The sequence below is a fragment of the Wasmannia auropunctata genome, unplaced genomic scaffold (genome assembly GCF_000956235.1).
Source record: "Wasmannia auropunctata unplaced genomic scaffold, wasmannia.A_1.0 LD335973.1, whole genome shotgun sequence".
Lineage (NCBI taxonomy): Eukaryota > Metazoa > Arthropoda > Insecta > Hymenoptera > Formicidae > Wasmannia > Wasmannia auropunctata.
Genome location: NW_012026917.1, coordinates 232,430 through 258,391, shown reverse-complemented (window position 1 = coordinate 258,391; position 25,962 = coordinate 232,430). Strand labels below are relative to the sequence as shown.

General features: G+C 39.7%; 1 protein-coding gene across 1 annotated transcript; it reads left to right on the top strand.

Annotated features, from left to right (window-relative positions):
• Positions 1 to 2,548: 2,548 nt before the first annotated feature.
• Positions 2,549 to 6,302, top strand: LOC105454864 (segmentation protein Runt-like). The gene is made up of 4 exons (XM_011697790.1): positions 2,549 to 3,251; positions 3,344 to 3,457; positions 5,210 to 5,329; positions 5,716 to 6,302. Exons 1-4 carry the CDS (start codon positions 2,924 to 2,926, stop codon positions 6,159 to 6,161), a joined length of 1,008 nt encoding a protein of 335 aa, XP_011696092.1. The 5' UTR covers positions 2,549 to 2,923; the 3' UTR covers positions 6,162 to 6,302.
• Positions 6,303 to 25,962: the final 19,660 nt, after the last annotated feature.

Genomic DNA, 25,962 nt, shown 5'->3' with positions numbered 1-25,962 from the left:
GACATAGATATTGTCTATATATGTATAGTCATAGATATTGATTTTAGAAGAACAAAAATATTTTCTACATGCTAATCTCTACTACTCAACTAAACAATTTAATGAGTTAATGTATTTTTTCTAATACATTTGAACTTTATTTTCTACGGATTTTCTGTCACCTTTGCGACATTTTACCAACTTTTAGTTATATTTCTGTTTTTTCGCGTGTAACAACGAAATCAAAATTCAAATACTAAAAATTGTACAAAGGACTCTCGAGAATGTAACAAATATAAATTATAATTGACAATGAGAGTTCGGAAATTAAAACTTGTTGAAAAATTACCAGTTTTGAAATCTGATATATGCTGTCATGTCGGCATCGAAAGTCGCTTAGGTCATTTTAGCAGCTTGATGGTGCGTATTATCACACATAAAAGAACTATCGATACACTTCATAACATAGAAAGTAACTCTTCTCAGGGTTTAAAAACATGAAAATTGTTGCCATAAATCAGAGTACATGATTTATGGCAGAGCATTGCCTAGAAAGATAAAGAATTTCTCTCTATTCAGAGTAATAGAAATTTTGTTACTCATTTATAACTCGGTCATTTAAATTAAGAAAGGTTTAAAATTTGAATACGCATCTCGTTTTATGTAAAAGTAAGGCAAAAGAATGACTGAAAGATCTGTAATAAATCTTTTGTAGTAACCCCTCAGTGTTCAATCCGTTATCCAATATATACAACATTACCCCCATCCCTCATTACCGATGTCGCATGACCTAATTGCACCTTTCCCGCGTTTTCTCTTTGGCCTTGTGAAAAATTTTAGTCGATATAATTTTAACAAGCGTCTCTGTTAATAATAACTAAGTAAATAACATAAACTTTTATAAACCATTGTTGAAATTTATACATATTTGTCTATTTGTATATGTATATACATTTTTTTCACAATTGATCGGGATCGAATAAAACAAAAGATAGATAAAAGCTTATACTTATTTTCTGAACTTCAAATAATATATTTTCAAATGTATATCATTATTCTAATTTTAATCACAAATAGAAAATTTTAGGATATAATTTTCAATTTCTTGGCAGCATTTTGAGAGGAGAGAGGGTCAATTTTTTCTTAACAAAATTGTTATCAACCATTTTTTAATTACATGCGATTAATTATAAACAGAAAATCCAATCTTAGACAATGCATATGAAAAAATTTATACTCATCAATATTATATAGATAAATGTACCAGATTGAGTTTTTTCGTTTTGTCAATCGTTATAGCAACTCTAATTTTCAAAGTCTTCAAACTCATTTATCTGTTATAATATTTATTTTACCGAGAAATTTTCTTTCAAAATTTGACAAGTTACAAATATGCTTGACATTAGATGATAAAATACATTTTACGTATTGCATTAGTAATTTTAATTTCATTTTCTTTCTTTAAAAAAAATATTTTAAAAAATTATATGTTTAAAATATTATTTACAACACATTTAATTTTTAAATAAAGAAATTTTAATACAAGTTTTAAAAAATGTTTTACATATTTTATATATATATATATATATATATATATAATTATATATATATTTATAATTATAAATTAATAATAAATATATATATATATATAATTACGTATATTATTTGTTAAAATAATTTATCTTTTTTACAATCATTTTATTATAAAAGATACAGATTTTGTAGAAATTCAATGCTATTTATAACACATAGTTATGAGATAATTTTTTACGAATTTTAATATATTCTAAAAAAATATGTATAAATCAATTAATCAATTTTCTTAAAATTAGCTAATGATAAAACTTTGCTCAAAAATAAGCTAAACTGCTAAAAAATATAATCAAAGAACATTCTTATATTAAAAAAAATCATACAGTTTATTATATCTTGAAAATAATCTCTTCCGTATTTTTTGAAGAATTCCGTATTTTATTTTGAGAATTATAAATAATTATGAGTGTAAAAGTGTCATTGGTTCATTGCTTGGGCAAGATGCATTAGTCTTGAAGGTAAGAAACGCGTGCAGCTGCCGGACCAGATCACTCGTGCGTGGTGAGATAGTTTGAACACGTGCGCGTGAGAATTTACGTCGTCACGTAAGCGTGGCGTAGGTGGCTCGGTTGGTGGAAAGGTAGTGACGAGGCCAGCATGACGAGGAGAACAGAACGTAAAGGCAGAGAGAACCGAGGAAGGGAGATAGATGAAGCGGGATAGAAAGAGACGGTAGGGTGAGAAGAAGCGAGAGGAGCGAAGAGATGGAGGGAGAAAGACGGAGAGAGGTCGAGTGGGTACGTTAAGGAAGAGCGGAGGCGCCAAGCCACCCTTCGCGCGAGCCAGGCGGCAGGCAGGCAGCCTTTCGCAAAGCACCCCCTAAGCCTGGTTAGGGGCGAAGGCGGCGAGCCGCGGAGGCCACAACACGACCGCCGTCCTCATTGGTCGACGCGCTTGCTCTGGGTGGGGCTCCGGAAAAATTGGAGGGGATAAAAATCCCCCCTAAATAGCTGCGGCTACGGCTGCGAAAAACTAGAATCCGCTCAGCCGGCATCGAGTGCGCGTCGGATTGCTGTAACATTTTACCAGTTCGTGGTACAAAGGTGCAATCGAAACAGAAATTCAAATCAGGAGCAACACAATGCAGATTCTTCGCTGAGAGAGACAGAGAGAGAGGGAGAGAGAGAGAGAGAGAAAGAGAGAGGGAGAAAGAGAGAAAGAGAGGGAGGAAGGAGTATAAAGAGATAATATGTGTCTATTATTATTCGTTCATATAATGATAACAGTGATAATAGTGAATAACGAAAAAAAACAGTGATCGATCGTGTTCACCAAAACAGTGTTTGCGCACAGAAGTTTGAATTTGATAGTTGAAAAAGTAATCAGACTTTTTCCTATTGGAATCAAAAGAATGCATATACGGGGTGATGCTTCGCTCTCCGTGGGAGCGGAGCTTAGATCGATCCAAGAAGTCCTCAAAAGATATCATGGAGACTTGGTAACGACAGGAAGCCCCACCATCATGTGTAGTTCGCTACCGACTCACTGGAGATCAAACAAGTCTCTTCCGGTGGCATTCAAGGTCATAGCTCTCGACGAAGTCGCGGACGGAACACAAGTTACCATCAAGGCTGGCAACGACGAGAACTGCTGTGGCGAACTGAGGAATTGCACGACGACCATGAAGAACCAGGTCGCCAAGTTCAACGATCTCAGATTCGTCGGTCGCAGCGGGAGAGGTGAGCTAAAGAAATCTGTCGATTCATACATGTACAAAGTCCCTCCGAGTGTCAACGAAACTTTAAGGAACGAACTTCGCTTTCGTTTACAGGAAAATCATTTTCTCTAACGATCCAGATCAACACAATGCCGTACCAAGTGGCCACGTATGCCAAAGCTATCAAGGTTACAGTAGACGGACCACGCGAACCGAGATCCAAGTCGAGTAAGTCGATAAACAAATAATCATATACTTTGACTTTCTATCGTAACTATTAGTAGCTCTTGTGACAGCTACTGTTATCAAAAAACAAAATCAAAACACAAAAGTTTTTACGCGATTTGTTATTTAATTATAACACATAATATTCTAAAATTTAAGTTTATGATAAAGCAATTATATAGATTGATTTAGAAAGTTTCGGAAAAGCTCTCGTAAAAAATTGTACAGACGGGGACACTAATGCCTTAACACTCGAAGTTGCGCGTATATCGAGCATGATCCAAATCAGAAACGCGTCTTCAGAGCGCGTTCCAATGAGAAACGCGTTCTTCTCTCATCGCGTAACTTCAAGTGTTAAAGCATTAGTGTCCCCGTTTGTACATAGATCTCATTCAAGACTAATATTCGAAATTTCACACTTAGACCGATATTCATAATCGGTTCTCGTTTTAAGAACCGTTTTAAGTGACGTCTTAAGATGCTAATACTGATAATGAGAGAGATACTAATAGTGATACGAAGAGATACTAATAATGAGAGAGGAAAAAAATTGGCAGTACTTAAGATTGTACTTAAGACGATCTTATAAGAATCAACTATGATTCCTCAATCTTTGCATAAACTCGCGAAAAAAATGCACCGATCACAAAATGCAGGTTCGACGATTCAATAAAGGGGAGGACACCGTACTCGGGTATGACATTGTTAGGAAGAGGGGGGAGGGGGTGGTATTCGACCGACGGGTCCGAAAGTCGTCGGAAGCTCCGTGACCACCGCGGAATCCGCAAACGGGCGTCGGGGCCTCGCGGGCGTTTAATAATCCGGCGTATATCTGGTGGACCTCAAACCGCGAGGTGGTGGCGGTGCCGCTGAACGGTGCCCGAGCCCTCGACACCGAGCGTTGGCTCGCACGTGCACGGGCGAGCGCGCGCACATGCACATGCCGCGCAAGAGCACATGCAGCACACACACGCACACGCAGCGTGCGACCGTACATACACAGGCGTACATACGGCGGGGGACCTGGCATCGTGTCAAGCCGCGAGAACGAGGTCTTCGCCGGCGGCACGGCTCTTTAGCTAGCCGCGTTTATTTTCCCCGAAACGCCGCCGCGCCGCCGGTTGGTCGTCGGTTGGCCCACTAAGTCAAACTGTTTATTGGTTCGGCACTCGGGGCGGGTAGAGGGGAAAGAAGACGGCAGGAGAGGACGCGGGAGATGATGGTTGTAACTGGCGGGGCGGCGAAGGCGACCGGGGAAAGATATAGACGTCTGCAAAAGAAGCCGCGTTTACGCGTTTGTTTATCGCACCGCATATGGCGGTAGCATGTGCCGCGCCACGAAAACCCGCGCCACGTCGTAATAACGGATTTTATGCCACGCTCGTATAAACATGAGATACACACTAGCTCGCTCCTCCGGATCGCCCCCGGAGGAAGCGCCGTTAATCTTCGCTTTTATAGATCTTGGGTGGCCGAGTTCCTTCTTCCTGGAGGCGTTTGTCAGTTCGTTATCCGCGAGATTTCATTCTTCTTAGTACAAGATCTTTTTGTAATGCCTTTATATGTCTCTTTTCTCGCGAATTTTATAACGCGCAGCCGCAACATAGACTGCAAGAGAATCTCGGTGGATCGTAAAATTCCGAATGTTAGTCGAGGTGCGTAGACCGAAAGAAACGATGAAATCTATTTTCAAACGCTCGAATCTGGACGTTAGCGCATGTTTATATAATCAAGCACTTCCGATTTATTTTACAGATTATCAGTATAGCACCAATTTCGCTGGAATTCCTGCTATATTTACCAATCCCTGGATGGATCCCATATACTTTGGATCAACTTGGCACTCTTTGTCGCATCCAGCTGCTTTAATTAAAGGTAAAAATATTGCGATTTCGTCGCGTTCGAAAGAGAAAGAAAGAAAATTGAGCGGGAGAAAAAATATTTCACACCTCTATATGTATCGCGAAATGTGAAAAAAAAGTCTTAAAAGAGAGTCCGCGCTCACGAGAGAGAATCCGCGTTATCGATTTCGTCGAGTCCGCGACGCCTGCCGATGATTCATACTCCGTGAGCTGGACCGAGGGGTGAGTCTGAGCTCTCTTTTCCCACAGCGGACCCCTCTCTATGGTCCCCTCGTCTCCCGCTTTTCCCGTAGCCATACGTACATCCCTTTCGTCGTTGAAACAACAATGCGACTTACTACTATACGCTCGCCCCCGCGAAACGGACGACCGAGATTAACCGATTCTTTCTTCCTCCAGGAACGGTGCCACCCCACGATTTATTCAATCCGGCCTTCTCGTCAATTTTGCCATGTCCGTTTGAATATAATGTGAATTATCCCGAGTACGCGGCGTTGATGACCAATGCATCGACGGCGAACGCGATGTCGTCGGTTCTGACATCGCTCGCGCCGAGTCCGTCCAGAACACCGCCCAGCCCGAGTGAATCTGGTAGCGGCGAGTCCGCGACCGAAGAGGTGCGAAGTGCCTTCGTGCCTCTTCGACACAACACCTTGCCGCCGAGCACGTCGTCGTCGTCGTCGTCGCCAGACAGAAATGCCAAAAGACAAATCGAGGGCACGAGAAACGAATTGAAGGCGCCCACCGCGCTCATATCCCACAAATTATCGTCCTCGCAGAGGAGTCCGTCGCCGACGAAAATCACGCCGCCGTCTACGAAAGCAGTCGTCTGGAGGCCGTATTAGAAATTGTAGATCCACGATAGCAAGGTCTCGAAAAATATCGTGAAAGAAGGCTAGTGAAAACCGCCATGGTAGACGAAAAAAATTAATAATAAATTATTATATGATGTATATTATATAATGTATATGTATATTGATATAGGTATATATATATATAATGTTTGAAAAAATTAATAATTAATTCCTACGAATTAATGTTTGAAAAAATTAATAATTAATTCCTACGAATTAATTACATTAATTTTTTCGAAAAAATTTTTTAAACTTACGAGTTTTATGAATGAATCAAAATGTCAAATATGCGATAAATTTTACAAATTTGATGCATTCATAAACAATTCAATTTTCTTTGTAATAATCCAATTTCCAGATATTCCAAGAGTTACTTGTCGAAGACACTTCGTCTACCATTGCGGACACGTGTTTTAAGTTTTACAAAAAATTCACGATGAATTTTATAAATTTCACTAAATTAAAATTATAAAATTCTCGATGAATTTTATAAATTTGAACAAATGTAATACGAATTGTTTATATATCGTGTAAATAGTTCGTGGACAATAAAATAGTTACAGAGAAATAAAAGATTTATCTACATTTTGTGTGTTCACGGAAGTACACGTATAAATGTGTGAAGGGCTGGAAGAGAAGAGAGAGAGAGAGAGAGAGAGAGAGAGAGAGCAAGAGACCAAAAAATATTGATATTATTTGTAAGGCCAGAGTTTTAATGTAAATAGATGGTAGCGATGCAACGAGATGAATAAAACCGAAAAAAATTCACGTAAGAAAATTTAAGCAGTCTGTCACATTTAATCACACCTTTTCAGCACACCCTTAAAGTTGAATTTAACCGATCGATCACTATTATATATCCCTAAGAATGATCGATATCGCCGCGCGCGAGATCTATTTTCAAAAGTGTCAAAGAAGTGTCGTCGAGCAGCCCGGGCGTTCGCGAATAGAAAGGAAGGATATGAAAGAGAGCGGAACGTCGCCAGCGCTCGACGTGCTGCTGCAAGGGGAATCCATATTTTTTTTGTCGCGATTTAAATCTGAATGGTCCGTACCGTCGCGCAATCGTTCCGTCTCTTTCGTGTGTGCGTAAGGGATCCCATACGGCGAGAGCACAAGGGTGGAGAATGGTTTATATCGAGGGGAGTGCGTGAGATCTGTATTAGTACCTATAGGATCGGGACATCAGCGGTTCTCAGGTCTCTCGAGCTGTAAAATCCTGGCGGCGGGTCTCTCAGTGGTTCTTTGGCGTTATGGGATTCGGCAGAATTCACGGACGGACTGTTCGCGGGGAGACGCGATTTTACGCGAATAATTACACGCACTTAATTTCACGCCGCGTAAAAACGTTGAACGTACGTGTTGTACGCAACCGCCGGCTGCCGCCGCGCCGAGAGGGGATTCGGCTCATTCGACGAGATGTCGCATGACGCGAAAATGTCCGTCGGGACTGCGTGCTGCATCACGCTGAAACACGACCTGGGGTAAGGGATAGTTTTTTTTCTGAATTGTTCCGGTCGTGTTTGTCAACTGGTGCACAGAGTACGAGCGCAGTTAATCTCGGTGACGTCGAATAACTCAATTCTCGCATTCCGGTTGCAGGTGCGACGTGTTACGCGCGCGCCTCCTCTCCCCCGATATATACCTTCGGATCGAAAGCGCTGTGCAGCGAAAAATTCGATACGCGGGCGTGTAACGTACTGCTCGGCGCGGATGTAAAATCTTGATCAGACCGCCTTGATTAAAAATCGCGATCGAAATGCGTGCGCGCTCGAAATTACAAAAAAGTGACTGTAGATCGACTAGCCCGTGCAGCTTGGCGCGATCTCGCAGAGCTTTCGCGCCGCGCTTAATGGGATTAATCCCCGGGCGAGAAAATGAGAACCGCGTTGACACCCCGTAACCCGTGGGGCCGTTCGTTGACGAGTAGACAACGGAACCAAGCAACCATGAAGGGTCACCGCATCAACCGAGGCGAGCCGATCCAAGCCAATCCGTCGCGCGAGCCAGCCGGCGCTAACTAATGTTTGCTCAAAGAATCGTCATGTATAATTGAGTCAGCCGCGGCATGGGATGGAAAAAATCAACGGGCGGACGTGCGGATCCCCCGAGCTGAATAATCGACTTTCGGTATATACAGACTTCCCACTCGCGATTTCGAAACAAACCGCTCTTATTAGGCGAAAACTGTTTGGTATTTTACGTGCTGCAACGTCGAGCCGTCGGCGTTTTCGACCTCGCGATCTCACAATTAGTATAAACGGAGGGAGAATTAATATTTTTCGAAATAACTGCGTTAATTGCAGCGACAAAATTTACATATATTCGCGAAAAGTTTGGTTACATAATAATTCACATTTCGCGTGCGCTCTCTGTTTTATCGAATATAAAAGATTCACGGCGCCAAGTTAAAAGTTTCATTTCAAATACAAAATCAAATTTGTCTCAATCATTCTATGTAATGAATGAAGCCTATGTAATGAAGGAAGTCCGAAGTAAATAGAATTATTTTAACTATTCCAATTAATCAAACGGAGATCGATAGAGGATCGACGAGAGAACTTTGGAGCGAGCGGATTGAAGTATATAATGCGACGCGGAAGGAGCGGTTGATTCGCTTCGTCGACACGCCAGAGGACGTCGATCCTCTTCGCCAGTCTAGAATCGTGAGGACCCGGGGGTTTGAGGGTCCTAGAGTTAGGCAATCAGCGTTGATGAGGGGGCCAGGTCGAGGGGCGAAGAGCTCGGACAATTAGTAGGTACCCCGCCCACACTCTCTCTCTCGCCTGTGTGTCGCTCTCGCCCCGGTTCACCTGCCCAACAACGCACCCGACCGCAGGCGCTACGCATGCGAAAGAGGCTGCCGGACGCGGGGCTGGGAACGCTTCGTTTACGTAGATCGCGTTGTACGCACTGGATTACGCGCTCGTACAGGTCTCTTCACGGTTGCGGAGGCAGTGTCAACGCGATCGGTCGAGGCAAATCGGCGAACCGAGACCGCCCCCCCCCCCTCGTCTCTCCCCCGTGCTTCCGCCGATAATACACGGTCGCTGTTCGCGAAAAACCAGACGAGCCGTGCTTTGCCACGAAAATGTGAAATATATTTATATCGCAGAAATTCATACGTTCAGAGAAATTCCAGAGATTGCAATATTTGAAAAGAATAATATACAATTTACAATTTCGATGTAAAGCGAATATATAGTTTTCGATTTCTCTATTTTTTATGATTTTTTCAATAATTGAATAATAATCGAATTTTCAGAGCGAGCAACACTGACAACGAGAGATCTTTTCGAAAGATACCGAGAGCATTGCAACGCAACAGTATAACAAGAAAAAAATAAACAAAAGACCTCCCGTACAACTGCTCAAAGAATCCTCACTGATCTTCTCTAGCGTTCTTCTCTAATTGTTCTTCTGATGAAACGTGTCGAGGATTACACGGTGTTTCACAAAAGTCCAGAGAAGGCTCTGTACAGTGGGAAATCGTGGAAATAATAAGCCTCTTTCGACAGATATTCGCAACGACAGTGAAGACGGGATTCTCATCCCTCTTCCCCTCGACGACTCGGGGAGAATCGTCGTCGTCTTCGAGAGGCGTTCCGTTCTTCGAACTTAACGTCTTTTGCCTCGTGGCCGCCCGAGGGCGAAGGTAAAGGCGAAAGCGCGGCGTCGCGCGACCTTAGGAAAAACGTTTAACGAGCTGTTTTGCATCGCAATGCCCCGACCTCGTTATCGGTTATCGACCCGCTCGCGGCTGCTGTCGCGGATTAAAGAGTACCTGCCCCCGCAGTGTCACGTGTACGTCAGCGTAGTGCGTTCACGCACACGCTCGCTCCGTCGAGGCGCTCCGCGCCGTTTAATCGTCGATTGGCACAGCGGGGGAGAGAAAGAGAGAGACAGAGAGAGAGCCGTTGAAAAGGCGAATTGTTTCGCGGAAACCACCGATTTTCAGGCCGTGTACGCCGCTAAATCGGCGCGGCGCGCCGCGCCGCGCCGCTCCGCGCCGTCGTTTCGCGGAACGCGGATCGATCTTTCCGCATTTGTTTCCGAGAGGAAACTTGTTTTTCGCTCGTAGAACGGGCCCGCCACGCGCTTTTGTTCCTTTGCGTGTCGAAATTTTTCACTTGCTCCGACCAGTCACGCAATCAAAAATTTCTTTTCTTCGGCGTTTTTTCATTAGCAATAGGTATCGCGATACTATGAATACTGAATGTACCTTAGATCTTAAGAACGCTGTAAAAAGCGAAAAATCGAAAAATTCTGTCGCACCATACCATTTACTACACAATTTTACAATCGTATTTAAGTGTTTGTCAGTACACAATTGTATTTACAAATAATTTGACTTATAAAATTAATTTTGTGAGTAATTCTTAAAGAAAAAATTTTATTTGACAAATTAAAATGCACTGAACAGAGCAAATCTTCAGTTGTGATTTTGTACATAGACAATTTATCTTCAACTGTCAGTTTTACGATGGAACGTAGTCTTCGACCTATGTCAGAAAACGACATAATAAAGATCACTACCTGGGTAACTTTAGGTAAAAGACGGTAAAATTGATGTTCGTCGAAAGAAAAGCCAAAGGAAGATGTTTAAGGTAAGAGTAACACTTAAAAGTTGCAAAAACTTGTTGTAGGTCAAAATTTATAAAAAAAGTAATGGCTTTTTTGAGAATAAGAGCATTTATTCGGGCCTATAATTTTTTCGAGTTGCAACTTTCATTGCAAACTTTCACCCAAATGACACGTGCTTGGAATTAAGTTGCTCGAATACGAAATTTCACGTTACGCTGACCTGTTTCAAAATCCACGAAATCGGTTCACCAATCAAATTCGTAGGTAGATAAGTTCCGAAACGTACGTTCAAGCCGGACCCTCGGTTTCTTTTTGCGAGGGTCCACCCAGCTTCCATCCAACGGCAGAACGGAACTCATCAGTCCGGGAGGAAGTGGACACGTCGGAACAATTTCCTTACACCGTCTCTCCTTCCACCGTCCTGGCACAACCCGACACCACCCCCTCGGACCAGCAGCCTCATTTCTACCCCGTCATCGCAGCCGCTACTGAAATTCTGACCCCTCAACGATTGACCAATTTGCCAAATCGATTCACATCGAAATGAACCTACGTAATATCTCGAGTCGGCTACTCTGTCTCTGCCTCTCTGTTTCTCTCTCTCTCTCTCTCTCTCTCTCTCGTCCTCTTGTAAATAACACAGACACTTGTAGCTCTCTTTTTGCAGCGTGTAAAATGTGTATCATCGAGAACCGAATGCATCGAGACATTTATGTATAAAACTGCATAAATATTTTTAAGCGGCATTCTTAATATTTGTAAAAGTAGCTATGAAATTTATTGAAAATGAAAATTATACTCAGCAAAAATAATTTAATGTAAAAATATTGAAAAAAATTAGAATAATAATCTTTTTTTACATTTTCATTAATGAAACTCGCGATTTTATGTTTATCTAAAAATCACACACACATTATCGTCAAAATATTGTTTTATATCAATATACAAAAGAATTTGAAATATCAAATTTTGTTATAAAAATGTGGCGTGCATTTATTTTGCAGAAAATTTGTTTAGATTGATAAAATATTAGCACACGGAAAGAATGATTTTGTTAAAAGGTCTAAAAATTTTGCTAAATACAGATCTGAAAATAATTTTTTGTTGAATCAAAATAATTTGTTAGAGTGTTAAAACTGATAAGTATTGCTATAAAACGTTTTCATATTCTAGCAATCATTTTGACTTTTGCACAAAATTATTTTGATTATTGAACAAAAATTATTTTCAGATCTGGATTGAGCAAAATTGTTCTTTCCGTGCAAAAATATATTTACGGCTATGTTCTATATCTTATATATTGGCTATCAACGGAAAGAGAGTAGAGGAAGGTTGAACTAGATTGGGGTCTAGACGTACGGTGGCAAAAGCGCCCCGGCATTTTTAATGCCCGAGCAAGTAGGTACTTAGTACCTATCCTCTCGGAGGCAGAGTGAGCCCCGTGTACCCACCCTCCAGATATTACCCTTTGGAATAGCTGCAAAAATTATGGACAGCCGATAGGCCAGCAGCCGCTGCAGGGGTGCGTCTCATCCATTTAGGTCCATCACACATGACTGGATAGGGTGAGACTTACCCCGCAGAGGTTCTCACATAGATTACGAGCTTCTCGCCCTTTTTCCCGACACTAACTTAACAAATAACGAGAAATGTCATTTGTTTTCAATTTCAAACTCGCGCGTTTTCTGTAATTACAGATCTCTCTTATTGCATTTCACAAACGAAAAGATTTTCTTAATGATTTCAAAAAAGCATTATCTAATTTTAATAATTATCTGAATAAAATAAAATTAAGCATAAAATTTAATTTTACGTGCACAATATTGAGAGAACGTATCCCATATTAACGTAAAATAAGTATTAGATAAATTTTTTGCTGTTTACACTTTTGTAAAAAAAATCGTGAAAATATTATAAAGGGAAATCCTGCTCTTATACGAACGTTGTTCATATTTCAAAGGCGACACCGCGGCACACTTTTTCAAGGAGCAAGCGTGTCGTTACTGATCCTAAAGATCGCTTGGATGCAGACTATAGGGGATGGGCTCGCCCTTCTAGAACAGATTTATCGATTATTCTTGGTCCAGTGGTCCCCTTTCGTCAAACACAGCATGCCTTATTCGATGTCATAGGTGGTATAGCGCACTAAGTTTACGAACGTCAACATTCTAAACATTGGTGACATCTTTTTGGGCAAAATTAATATCTATTATTAATGTAATCAAAGCTGACACTAATGTATTGTATTATTTAGGAACGTAGTTTGAGCCTAAGTAAACCAAATAAAGAAATACGATTAATTGCATTAATCATATTTCTTAATTGGCGAATAATGATCGCGAATAATGATGTGTTCAAAACAATTTAAAAAAAAGTCTACTCATTTAAAATTGGAGCAATTAAAATATAAGCAGTAAAAAATTATATAGATTTTAAAAATTCTACAGACATATAACATATGCATATTTCTACATCGCAAACTTCTTTTCCTGCACTTATGATCGATGTCGTCGACTATACACGAAACACGCGGCTACCCGCGTACGTAATACCGCGTTCTAACATGTGCGCACGCATACACAAGCTCGTATACACTCGCTGCACTCTCACCCCTCGTACAGCGTATTACGGTCGTCGGGGGTAAACCACCCTGGCCTCTAGGAGCTGAGAGCGGGAGCCCGCAGGGGTACGCCACGACAACCCCCGTAGCAACCCCTCAAAATCAACCAAACTCTCTCCCTTCGCCTTTCAACTGCACCTCCGCCTTCCTTCCTTTCTAAACCTCCTGATCCATTCTGTAGACGTTAATATCTCGTGGGTATCCGTCCACGTTGAATTTTCATTTGGAAAGCTAATCAAGCCTTTAGGTATTGATACTACACGCGATTTCTTATCCGGAACTGCGTTGATAAAAATAAGAAGGCTTTTCTTAGCTCACAAATTTTGCGAAATTTTGTTTTATAAATCTACGAAATACAATGAGAAAATGTATATAGAATTCTATTATTTTACAAAATTATTTCATTATATCAATTACAAAGAGCTCTCCTCCTTTTTGTATTCTATTTAAAAAAAAAACATGTAAAATCGATTATTCAAATTATTGAAAATCTCGAAATTTATTGTTGGCTCTTTTGACGCTGATTGGTCTTGCTGGGCTAACTTTGTGTGTGAGCGGCTGTCACCGCATATTTTGACAGATGTATATATTAATAGTGTAATATAATGTAATTGTATGCATTTAACATTGTATAATGTTAATTGCATAACTGTTGTATAAAAGGTAAAGAATAGAAAACTAAATAGCGCGCATGAAATGCGCGTCTGTGTCTAGTAATAATAAATCTGTTATTGTAAGTAACAGATTCCATCTTAAAATGAGTTAAAATAAATGTATTAAAAACAAATTCTCTTTTCATAAAAACGTTCGAACATTAACAATTCTTGACATTGCAAACAGAGTAATAATGTTGACGAAACACGCATGCGACAACGAGACCAACGACAATACGCGCATTCTGCTTACGTGCGTGTTGCATACTCGGAGTTCTTTGTATCGGAGCTACCACTAAAAGTAGGGTGACTGAATATATCGGGGACAGCTAACACCATTATCTAATACCCCCCGACGGCCATATGTGGTGCCCCTCATCTCCTCCTCTCCCCAATAGCATCGTGCCATTCTTCAAAACCTCCTGCCACGCGTTCGTCTCAAAACTGCAGTGCGATATCGTTGTTTTGAGAAAAGTCGACATGCCACTGTTATAAAACTGTGAAAAGTTATCTGTTAATTGCCTATTTATTTTCCAATGTAAAATAAAATGCTGAGTAACCGCATGCATTACAAACATAAAAGTAAAATATCATAGACTGCTGACAAAATAAAACAGCTACTTAATATTTCACCTTAAAAAATACTTTAAAAATTACTCGCTAATCTAACTAGTCTGAAGAATAACGATTTATATTAAAAATATTACAAGTATATAAATTTTTTTTATTTTTAAATTCAAACTAAAAGGACATGTACGTTTGTAGTTAAATGAATAATATTTCTTAACGTTATATTATTTTTCAAAGCTATATGAATTTCAATTAAAAACAGCGACTAAAGCGGTCATAATGATAACAAATTGCTTTTTGTTGCACACATATGCGTATTATCTTTTTCCAGTGCTACTCAGCATTTGCAGACTTTTCTGAATCGCTGGTCAACTGTGAAACAAATGTGAATTTTGGACATCTATAGAAACTTGACTGATCTATAGAAAAGCATTTTAGTCGTATTTGACATCATTTATCATTTCTTCTCATGCTTTTCAATAGAAAAATATTTTTGCTACTGTGTCAAAATCACAAGAAAAGTGCAGCTATACACATCAAATTGAAGCGAGTTCTATATAGATATTATATAAAAAAAAATATCTAAACAACCAATTAACATATTGATAAAATTTGCAAAATTAAAATTACAAAATTGAAATTTTGAAATGTTATAGACTCTAATAATCCTATTATAAAATATATTTTAATTAACTTTATAAATCCTCCTTGCAACGTTTATCAATATTTGCCCTGTTCGAATCGTCTAAACTAATCTGTCATCTAGTCACTCTCGTATTAATTCGTGCAAACACGCATAAAGTGTTACGAAACAGCCGAGAACAGATTGTAGACGAGATACTTTATTAGCGACTCAAGCGAATGTCTTACAAGATCCCTTTAATCTAACCACGCCAACGCGGAAATCCCAAATCGCATTCCTCTCTCTTTCTGTAAGATTGAGGCAACCCTCGCACAACTACATCGAAACGTAGAGCGAAGGATGAGGCGAACAAGAGGGTGGTCGGAAAGAATTGCGATTCGGTTCATTCGCTCCCATCTCTATACTAACAAACTGAAAAAAGGAATAAACGAAAAAAGAGGAGAAACACACAGATCCTTACTGATATCAAAAACTTTAAGTTAATATTTGTGCGATAAAATTGCAAGAATAGAGAAACACGAATATGTACACCAGTAAAAAAACATTCTGTATTTAAGTTAGGTCCACTCAAGTTCTTATTAAAATTTTCTGTTAACATTTTTAACATATTCGAGGGTTTTTGATTTTTAACATTTTGTTAATTTGTTATTATAACACAATGTGATTATGTTACTTAAATACTTTGTTAAATTGGTATTCAATATTTCTTAGTGTCAAAATAACACAATTTCTGAGTAAGTGAATAAATAACATAAAAATTATGTGTTCCAAAATGTAAATTCTAACATAAATGAATAAAATATGTGTTAATTTAACATATTATAAATGTTAATTTTATTAAAAAGATATGCTTTCATAATTTGCTTACAAATTGTGTCAGTATTACATTTTTGTGTTAATTTTGTTATATAATATCTGTGTTATTTTTAAACATATTCTTCTTGTGTTAAATTAACACATAAATTTAAGTGGAGTTAAATTTAACACAAATTTCCTAACTGTGTATCCATAAATTTCCATTGAAAAATCTATTAGTTGTACGCATAGATGAAGATAAAAGTTTTTTCTCTGACAATGTAATAAAGAATGGCACACGTTTGCTTACCGGAATACCGGAAGAACAAAAGAACATGCGTACGGAAGGAAGTGCAACTGAGAAAGCAATGGTTACGCCTCGTGAAAACTTTCGGGAAATTTGAATGATTTTAGTCTTTATCTTATTTTTTACATTCACTTTTCGTATAGTGTGACGAACGAAACTTTCTTTTTTCTCCATATATTTCGACCAAATGCGACGCCAATAAAATATATGGCGAGCCATGCGCCCTGAGTTATTCTGCACGGTTGGAAAGCTTCTACAGGCACAGCAAATTGTTTCAATTTTGTGTAAGGCGCGTGGCGTTGGTAATAAAACAGCAGACGGGATGGAACGTGGTGGGTTTTTGTCGCAATGGATAGGCTGCTCGCACACGCCCGCACGAGCGAAATGAAAAGTAGGAAAAAAAAAAACTATTGTTAAACCAAAAACAGCGGGTGCCTTATATGAAAGTTCCACAATTTTAACATCCATGTGACCTTGACCATATCTAACGTCTATCCCGGAGTGAATTCATTATGCTTCTAACAGTTAAGTATATCATCAATCAAATTCGAATGATGTTCTTATTTTTCGCATGCATTTCCTCTGACAGTATTGTGTCCCAGTAACATTTTTTTTGGCAATACAAATCTTTAAAAAAATATTATACGTTTGGAACGAAAATATATATTTGTTCTGAAATTCGTTGAAGTGAATTTTAAATAATAAATTCAACAAAAATTGCGATAGTTCAATTTTGCAATCTTGTAGATATATTGTTCAATCTGTCATCGCGAATGCTTACTATTTCTAAGTGCATACAACTTTCTCATTCGCACGTTTTCCCCGCATAAGTGCCATCAGGTAAGAATAGGTAAGATCAAGTAATTGAGACATTTCTATCCCCGAACGCGGGAGATGTCATCAAAGATGCGAAAGTACAATCATCCGAAACTTTATACGATCCTCCCGCGGACAATACAATTCGGCGGTATAATACCGAGCATCCTGGTGCGCGTCGCGCGGCCCGAAAGAACGTCTCTTCCGGGACATTCATCGTGGGGCGACGCGTAAAGTGTAGGATCTCACGGGATGCGTGGGTGTCATTGATCAAAAGATTCATGGCTCATCTTTCCACAGGAGCCGGGAAAGATAAGTCGAAAATTGCATTGTCAATTGTACATATTTCTAAAATGACCAGCTATATAAATACGCAACTATTTACGTAAATTTTTTTAGATATTCAATAAGAAATGCGAACACATAAATGCATAGAATGCGTAGAACAAAATGATTAATGAATGTACTTCCGTAGATGCAAAGTTTAGTTTTGAGACAGACTCGTGGAAAAGAATCACCGTTTTGAAATATTTTCTTGAATCCAGTAGAAATATATACATTCAACTATCGCGATGCTACATTTGAGGGCCGAACGTTCTCGATTTCGCTCGAGAGAAAGAGAGAGAGACGCGTCTCCCCAACCTTGGCTAGGCATGAATGAAAATCGGTCCGGGCATGAAAACCGCGCGGATGAATGGGACACGGCGGCCGAAGGCGTTTTCACGGCGATGCGCGCGGTATGTTTGGTGACTCGACGTAAATCACTGGAAATCTGCTTTATGCTCGCGGGCGCAAACAGCGGCGTGCCCGCCTCCCCGCATCGGGTTCATCGACAATGGCGATCCGCCCTCTGAGCGCGTAACTTCGAGGCGGATCGCATAATAAACACGTTTCTCGTCAGCACTCTCGGTGCAGCGTCCTGGAAAACGCGAGTCGCCCCTGTAAATAAAGAACGTATTCTGGCACTCGACAAAACGCGAGATAAATGGACACTGCCCGGCACGATCGCCAACCTCACCGTCCACCCTCTCCGCCCTCGCCGTTGCATTGCTCGATCATTCGCTCCCAGAGGGGCTGCACTTTGCTCTCACGATGCAAGCTAAGCGATTTCGCGCTTTTATTCAAAAAGTGCAAAACAATAAACACTAAATTCCACGATATAACATTTATCGCGATTAATCGTCTTTCTCCGACTCTCTCTCTCTCTCTCTCTCTCTCTCTCTTCTCTCTCTCTCTCTCTCTCTCTCTCTCTCTCTCTCTCTCTCTTTCTCTCCGTTTAAAAATATCTTATTTAAATAAATCAAAGAATAGAATATTAAAGTTTGAATCTTGCAATTAAATGTATTAGTGATACATACTGCATATTATGACGTTGATTTAAAAAATAATGAAAATATTTGATCAGTTTCTAAACTTGGTAAGATTGATGATGAGATATCTACAGACGCAATTATTTGTTCCGGAGGACGCTCCCATGGAAAGGCAAACGTCAGCGAAACGGAAAGAAGGTGGATCGTACTTTTATTCATGATGCAGAATACAAGAGAAACTACTTTAGTAACCGACCTATGCAACTTCCAAAATATTATATTTCAAGAGTTGGAGAAAAATCGAGACATTCCTGCCAAAAGCCCCGAACAAATTACTCTCAGATCGCCTGAATGAGTGCACCTGGCCGAAGATCGGCCTGCAAGGGCCATTGTCAGATAAATTATAGTATTAGCAGGGATCAGAGAATATGCAGCATTTTTCGAATTCTTCAAGCAAAACCATTAAACAAAATGACATCTTAAGAAATTTAATATTAAAAAAGGTAATAACAATAAAATAAATGGTTTCGTAAATTTCGCAAAGCATTTAGAAATTTAGAAAACATATTTTTTATTAATACATTTCAAACATTTCATATGGAAATGAATCTTCCTTGCGTAACGCCAACACAACAATAACTATTTTCGAACCAAAACTTTATTCCATATCGGCTATGGACGAAAGATATTCATCAAGGAATCAACAATGATACTTCACTTTTACTGATACTTTCACTGATACTGTACTGATTTTTCCTTTCAGAACATAATACAAACAGAACAATCCTTTCGCAATACGTAAAATATTAATAAGATATGAATAAATTATATTTATTATAGAACTCTTTATCGACTGTTGTACAAATTGCAATTAGTTTCTTTACATAAAGATATCATTTTTATAAATATAATTAAAGACAAAAATGATAAATAAAAATGTAATATTAATCTCTGTCTTTATCTAATATTATAATTAACGCATTCTAGTTATATATTGTCTGTACTTTCAAATCGTCAAAATGGAAAAATTTAACAAGACTACAATGTAGCGCATTGCGTTGTCATACTTCATACCATATCTATAAAACCGCGAGGGAACAAAGGCCAAAAGAATTTCTGCGTCAAAAGCTATCTTAGTCTAAACGAAACCTCAAAAATTATACTAGAAAACCTCTTGCTTGTTAAACGACGAGTCAATTTTGAAAAATACAAATTCGGCAAACAAAGCGGAGTGCGTTATCGACTCGACGGGATTTCGGTTTCCGCCGATCGTTATACTCTCAGACATGTATACGTGCATAACGATGCAGAGCAAAAAGGGACCTATTTATTACAAAGAAAAAAATGGTCTGCTCATTATGGGATACCATCCCCTGCTGTTACTGACCTTAAAAATCGTCCGGAAGATCGTCTTAAAATCTACCATGGGATTTTTTGTTTCCTTTTTTTCCGAACGTTGCGTCTCGCTTGGAGACATCTTAAACATGTTAGCCTACTTCTGCGACATTCTTTAGTGGTCCATTTATAATGAAGTCTACAATAGAGTGTAACCATGAACCAACCACGATTAGCTCACGTTCAAGATTGCGTCGAACGTAACTTAAACTTTATGCAACCTATTTGTATCGAAAAGTTTGATGAAGCGATTTTCTATTAACGTGTAAAAATATATATTTATTAATTATTGCGTCTGCTCTGATTGTTAGCAAAATATTCTGATAAAACGAAATTTTAAAAAATGATTATAAAATATTAGTTATATTTTAGAGAGCACGCGTTATTGAACATTTAATGCAATTTGGTCGTAATTCTTTGAAACAGCCTCCGCGTTAGCGTATATTCTGGACCATCGGTCATCCGCAATAGAGAGGTTGCAGGATGCGGCACAGAGGTTGGGTTTTGCGGGTGTTTATGGAGCCAACAGCACGCCCATTCCGATCCCTCTTACCTATCGTCCGAAACCTCAATTGTATTCTCTTAGGACTTCGGCTCTTGCCGACAGTGTGGCAAAAGTATAGCTGCCATCATAATATAAGAATATTAAATCGTAAATTCATGCGAAATATCACAAACAATTTATATCAAGTTAATTAAATGTAATTAATACAAAAATATTAAAAATAATAGAATTATTTGTTATTTATGAATTCATATCAATCACGTGTGTCTAAGAGACATAAAATTCTTAATATGTGACTAATCTGCTAATCTATATCTCTCCTTCCTCCTCCATCCATATTTATCGCAAATTATTAACCGTATTTCTTTTCTCTCCACCCTTCTCCTCCCCTTTCGATCTCTCTTTCTTTCTTTTATTTTTGAAATACCGCTCCTTTACATCTTTTCCATTTGCCATGATTGTCCGTGCAAATTTCGTCCATTTACCCTCCACATTCTAACGATAATAAGAACGAAAGAGAACCGGATGAAGGTTGCACAACCGTGAACAAGACAGTTTCCCTAAATTTCGGAGCTAACAGAACGGATTCGTTCCGGCTGTATTCCGGCGTTTATGGCAACACGTCCGGCACACACCACCGCGTACGGTACAGGCCCGCTCGATGTGTTAAGGAGACCTAAAGAGTCGGTTTTGTTCATGCAGACCTCCCCAGAGGACGAGCTAAAGTTCACCATACGCTCGCTCGCCCACATTCCTGCGACGATGACTCAACTTCAAGGCTGAATTCGTTACTTTAGCTTAATCACAGATTACAATAAACAGTCTGATGCTACAAAAATATTTAAAAAAAAAACGAAATAATCAGAATTTTTTCAAACTTGCCATACTACAACATTTTTATTTTTCGGCTACATTCCTGTTTCATTTCTCGTTCGGGGTCGCGAATACGAGCCCGATACAAAGTAAAAATGTAAGGTGAGGTTCGATCGGAGGATCCAACAGAGGATGAAGTCGACCCATAGCCCCGTCGCGTATAACCACGGATTGCCGGGGTTCTTTATGGGCAATCTATGGTGATGGAGATGATAGGCAACGAGATATACGTAAACCTGATTCTGGAGGATCTTCCGCGACCCTACTGGAAGAGCGGAGTACGTACACTGGAGGCGCTGGGAGAATCGCCTCGATTCCCCAATAGTTTAACTTACGGCCGGATTTACTGGCGGAGATAGGAGAACTCCCGCGCATTGGCTGATAGACTCGCGACACCTACGCTCTCACGAATTCTCAGCGATCCTCAAACTTTCCCGCGAATATCTTGCTGTTTGCCTTTCGTGTGATCGATTCTTCAATCGATAATTCAAAATATCAGTGTTAAACTCAAGGATCTTAAAAAAAAAAACGATAAAGTATGTTATATTATTTTTAATTTCTTGATATTTCGTAATTTCGAATAAAAAATTAAATGTAAGAAATAATGTTATAGATTTAACGCAAGTCAACAGATTGATTGATTGATTTGATCACTCGAGCTGTTAATTTAAGTAGGAAAAAAAAGACTGATATTTCTCAAAGTATTAGATAAAAGATCGGCTATAATCTCGATAAACGCTCGGAAAACGTCACCGGACACCATATCCGAGGCTAGTTTCTCGTATCTATCGGAAAAAACGTGGACAGGAAGCTTCTCGAAGCGACGTGGAAGCACCCCTGCTTCCGTGGCAGCTAGCGGCAAAAGAGAGCGGCGAGCAAAGCGCCGAAGAGAGCGTGCGCGAGTGAAAGGGAAAAAGAACGACACACAGAAAGGGGGGCGAAAGGGGTGGAGGGAGAGAGGTCGCGGGAGGATGGGAGCAAAGAGCGGAGGGATGAGCTTGGTCTCATCTTGCCTCCACAAAGCGGCGCCGCATCAGATAGCATTTGTTTTAAATATATGGATCGGGGGGTATGGGCCCAGGACGCGCGCGATGGCTGGAAGGGATGCCACGAGAAAAAGAGAAAGGGAGCGGATACAATACCCCATATCCTACGCGAAGGACCACCCCGCCCGACGCGAACGTACGACAAAGAGAGGAAAAGAGAAAGAGTGGCTGGAGCAGAGCGCAAGAGCAAGACGGAGAGAGAGAGAGAGAGAGAGAGAGAGAGAACTCCACGGTATACGACACAACTCGTTTCCTCGGTATTCCCCAGTTTCGGGAGCCAATACTCCAACCCCCTCCCCTCCGCCCCTCTCACCGAATCTACCGAACGAGTCTGCTTTCCGTCCGACCTCCTCTATCCTCCCTGCGGCCAGATATCGGCTTCCCAATAACCTAACCGACTGCTCCGCGCCGGCTACCAGCGGTATCCGTGTCCTGGTTTCCTTCCAAAACCTCTCCGAATATCCTGCGATCCTTACGTGAAAAGAAGCTGGAAGGAGGAGGATATTTGTCAAGAATTACTTATATATTTGAATGTACCAACGCGATCTACAAAAAAATAAAGAGAAACAAGTAAAACTAATCAAACGAACATAATAAATATTTTGTTAGTCAGTTCGAAAGGAATTAACTTGAAACAATTATTAATGTAAAAATTTAATGATTGAATGTGTCACTGATTGAATAGCTATCAGAAAATTTGTGAATTTTTAATCTTTTCGTTTTTTTTCAAAGTAAAAGACGAATCCCTAATTCACCTTGAAAACTGCATAGTTCCAATGGTTTACTATTTATTGGTCTCAATGGGACTAATACATGTGGCAAGATGGACCCCTCCCGCGCGTGCCAAAACTTTTCGAAACGACCATAAATGCATTATGGACAGACTGAAAAACCACGATGCTTCTCGAAGAAAAACCTAACCCAAGATTGTCGTCAGTGCATTTCAAATGGTACAAACTTCGAAGGGACGTAATCAATGGTCAGTAATGTAAAAAATATGTTACGTAAGCTTAGAACGCCTATAGTGTAAACGTCTTACTATCTAGACACGATAGACTTCTCTCAAATGCTGACAAATATTTAACTACATGTACTTTATTTCCGTTCAAGACTAGAAAGCTATATAACATCATTTCTAACAATATGATATAATATCGACTTATATTACAACAATTAAATCCGGTAGCCTTATTGATTTAAGTTATTATATAATTACGGCCACGCATATACATATAAATATAATAAATTTAAACATTAATCAATTATTGCATAAACTTTTGTATACTTCACGATATTTCGTGAGAAAATGGTGTACGCGAAATTTTCGATCGACAAGTGACAACAATACGACAAACGACATTCGTCCGGTGGCATTCCTTCGTCCCGATAGAATCACGGTAGCTGAAGCCCGATACACGCAGCGCACGAGTGAGACGCGAGAAACGGCACGGCGGCGCACGGGGAGGACGGAGGGGAGAAAGGCAGGCACTTTGTCAGGGGTCAGGGGTCACTCGAATTTCACACGTGGATTAACTCTCCGGCGAGTGGAGTGCGCTTTACCTCCTTCCTCCTCGTCCTCCGGCTTCCTCTCGTTCCTTCCTCGTCCACGCTTCTATCACCACCGCCTCCCCGCGGAAAGCCTTGCTACGCGAATTCCGAGATCCACCCTGTGCAGCCGCTAATGAACGCCCGCGAGCTGCGACAACCACCGCCCCTCTCACAGCCCGCCGCCCACCCCATGGCAATATCGTACACGGGAGTGCATGACAACGAGCACCTGGCCGATGAAGTCAGGGGAGGGGGGAGCGAAACGCTCTCTCTCAGGGGTGGGGTTCGGTCGGGGGTGTGATATTCGCGCGGTGATCGTATTAAATCTCCTTCGAGCCGTGCTTTTCACCTTGCCGCTCACGCCCGCCCGGCTGCGTCGTCCATCGGTCTCGTAATTTAACCTGACTTCAAATAAAACCATCGGACGGGTATTCGCAGCCCCCGATCCAATTTAGAAGTCGGAGAACGATGATCGGGCGGGATTCTGACGAAATATTTAAATACTACACTGATCTGTTGAAAAATTTACACAATGCCAGTAAACCTGTTTATGGCTGATCTATTGAGAATTTAGTATTATTTATTGTTAAGGGCATTTGTGTGTGTGTGTGTGTGTGTGTGTGTGTGTGTGTGTGTGTGTGTGTGTGTGTGTGTGTGTGTGTACTATTCGGATAATTTCTTTTTTAACCCCGATCAATTTTTTTTTAAAGAATAGAAAAAGAATACATATATACATATATTCTATACATTTAAATTTTGTCTCTAACTGAAAGTACTTTAATATAAACAGCTTTAAAAATTATTTATTTCTTATTACTATATATATACATACATATATATATAATATAAAATCTAGTTTGAATTATAAATATAGACAAGACTGTAAAATCAAAAGTGTTTCTCTCTAAAAATTATGTATTATATAAAACATTAAAAAGATATATTTAACGGGACCAAAACATTTCAACAATATGTACAACCAGACAAAAAGAGTCTCTCAATCTTGTATACTATTATAATGTAAGCAAAATACGTTTTGAGAGCAAATAACGGAAAGCCGGTAAATCCGGTCAAAAAACGGTTTTGGCAAAGTACAGCAAATGATACGCTCGTTTGCATTAACCCAAAAATCACGTTGAAACTTTTTTTCCCCAAGTCGAATAAAATTTACGGCCCTCTCGGAAAAACGTTTTCTCGTTTTGCGAAGAAAGGCTTTCGGCCGCGGTACCGTTAATTTTTTCGGCCTCTTTTTCCAAGCGTTGTTTTTGCGTAAATTTTTACCGTTTGCACGTACCGTACCGAAATATTATTTTTTTACATGGACGTCAGCGAGTAAAAATAGCAAAGTACATTTTACGAGCGCCGGCTTACTCTGGCCGCGCAGTGAGATTCTTTATGAATTTAGCGAAGTTGCTTTCCCGGGACCGTTTACCATACGGCCGTTTACCATACCGTTTCCTCGGTTTCAACTTTAAGGGTTAAGTTGGGTCACTGTGGTCCTGTCGATATCGGTAGATCCGTACGATTTTTATTGCCCTTCCCATTTCTTTTTTCCTTCACTTTCTTCGATGAAAGAAATAACTTTATTATAAGAAAAGGTTAAGGCCGTAAAATCAACTCTGTGGCTCATGGGCGTCCTGTTATTTCGAAAATGGGAGCAATATTCACAAAAATGTTTAACTCTTTCACAGTTTAATGATGGAAAGTTCTGAGAAAGGCGTCACTTTTTATATTATGTGGGTCAGTCCCATGTAACAGAAAGCATTTTGACCGTTTCTTTGCTTTTATCCAGCTTTATCCAAGGATATTGCTGACAAGTGTAGCAACAAGCAAAAATAGAACACGAAAAAATAAATCTTTCTATTATTCACTTGTGTGTGCACATATCCTCAATCAACCAGAGACAAAAATAAATTTTGAAATATGCATGTGAGATGTAAAGTTGATAGATTTCATATTCTTATCAATTAAACAAAAAGACAATTTTATTTATTTTCTTCTTTGAAAAGAAATAAAAAAATGGTCAGATATATACATATATCTAATACGTATAATCTACAATAGACAATAGCAGTAGGCTGTGAGCCATGAGCCGTAAGAAATTGACCAATTACAATAGAATGTGAA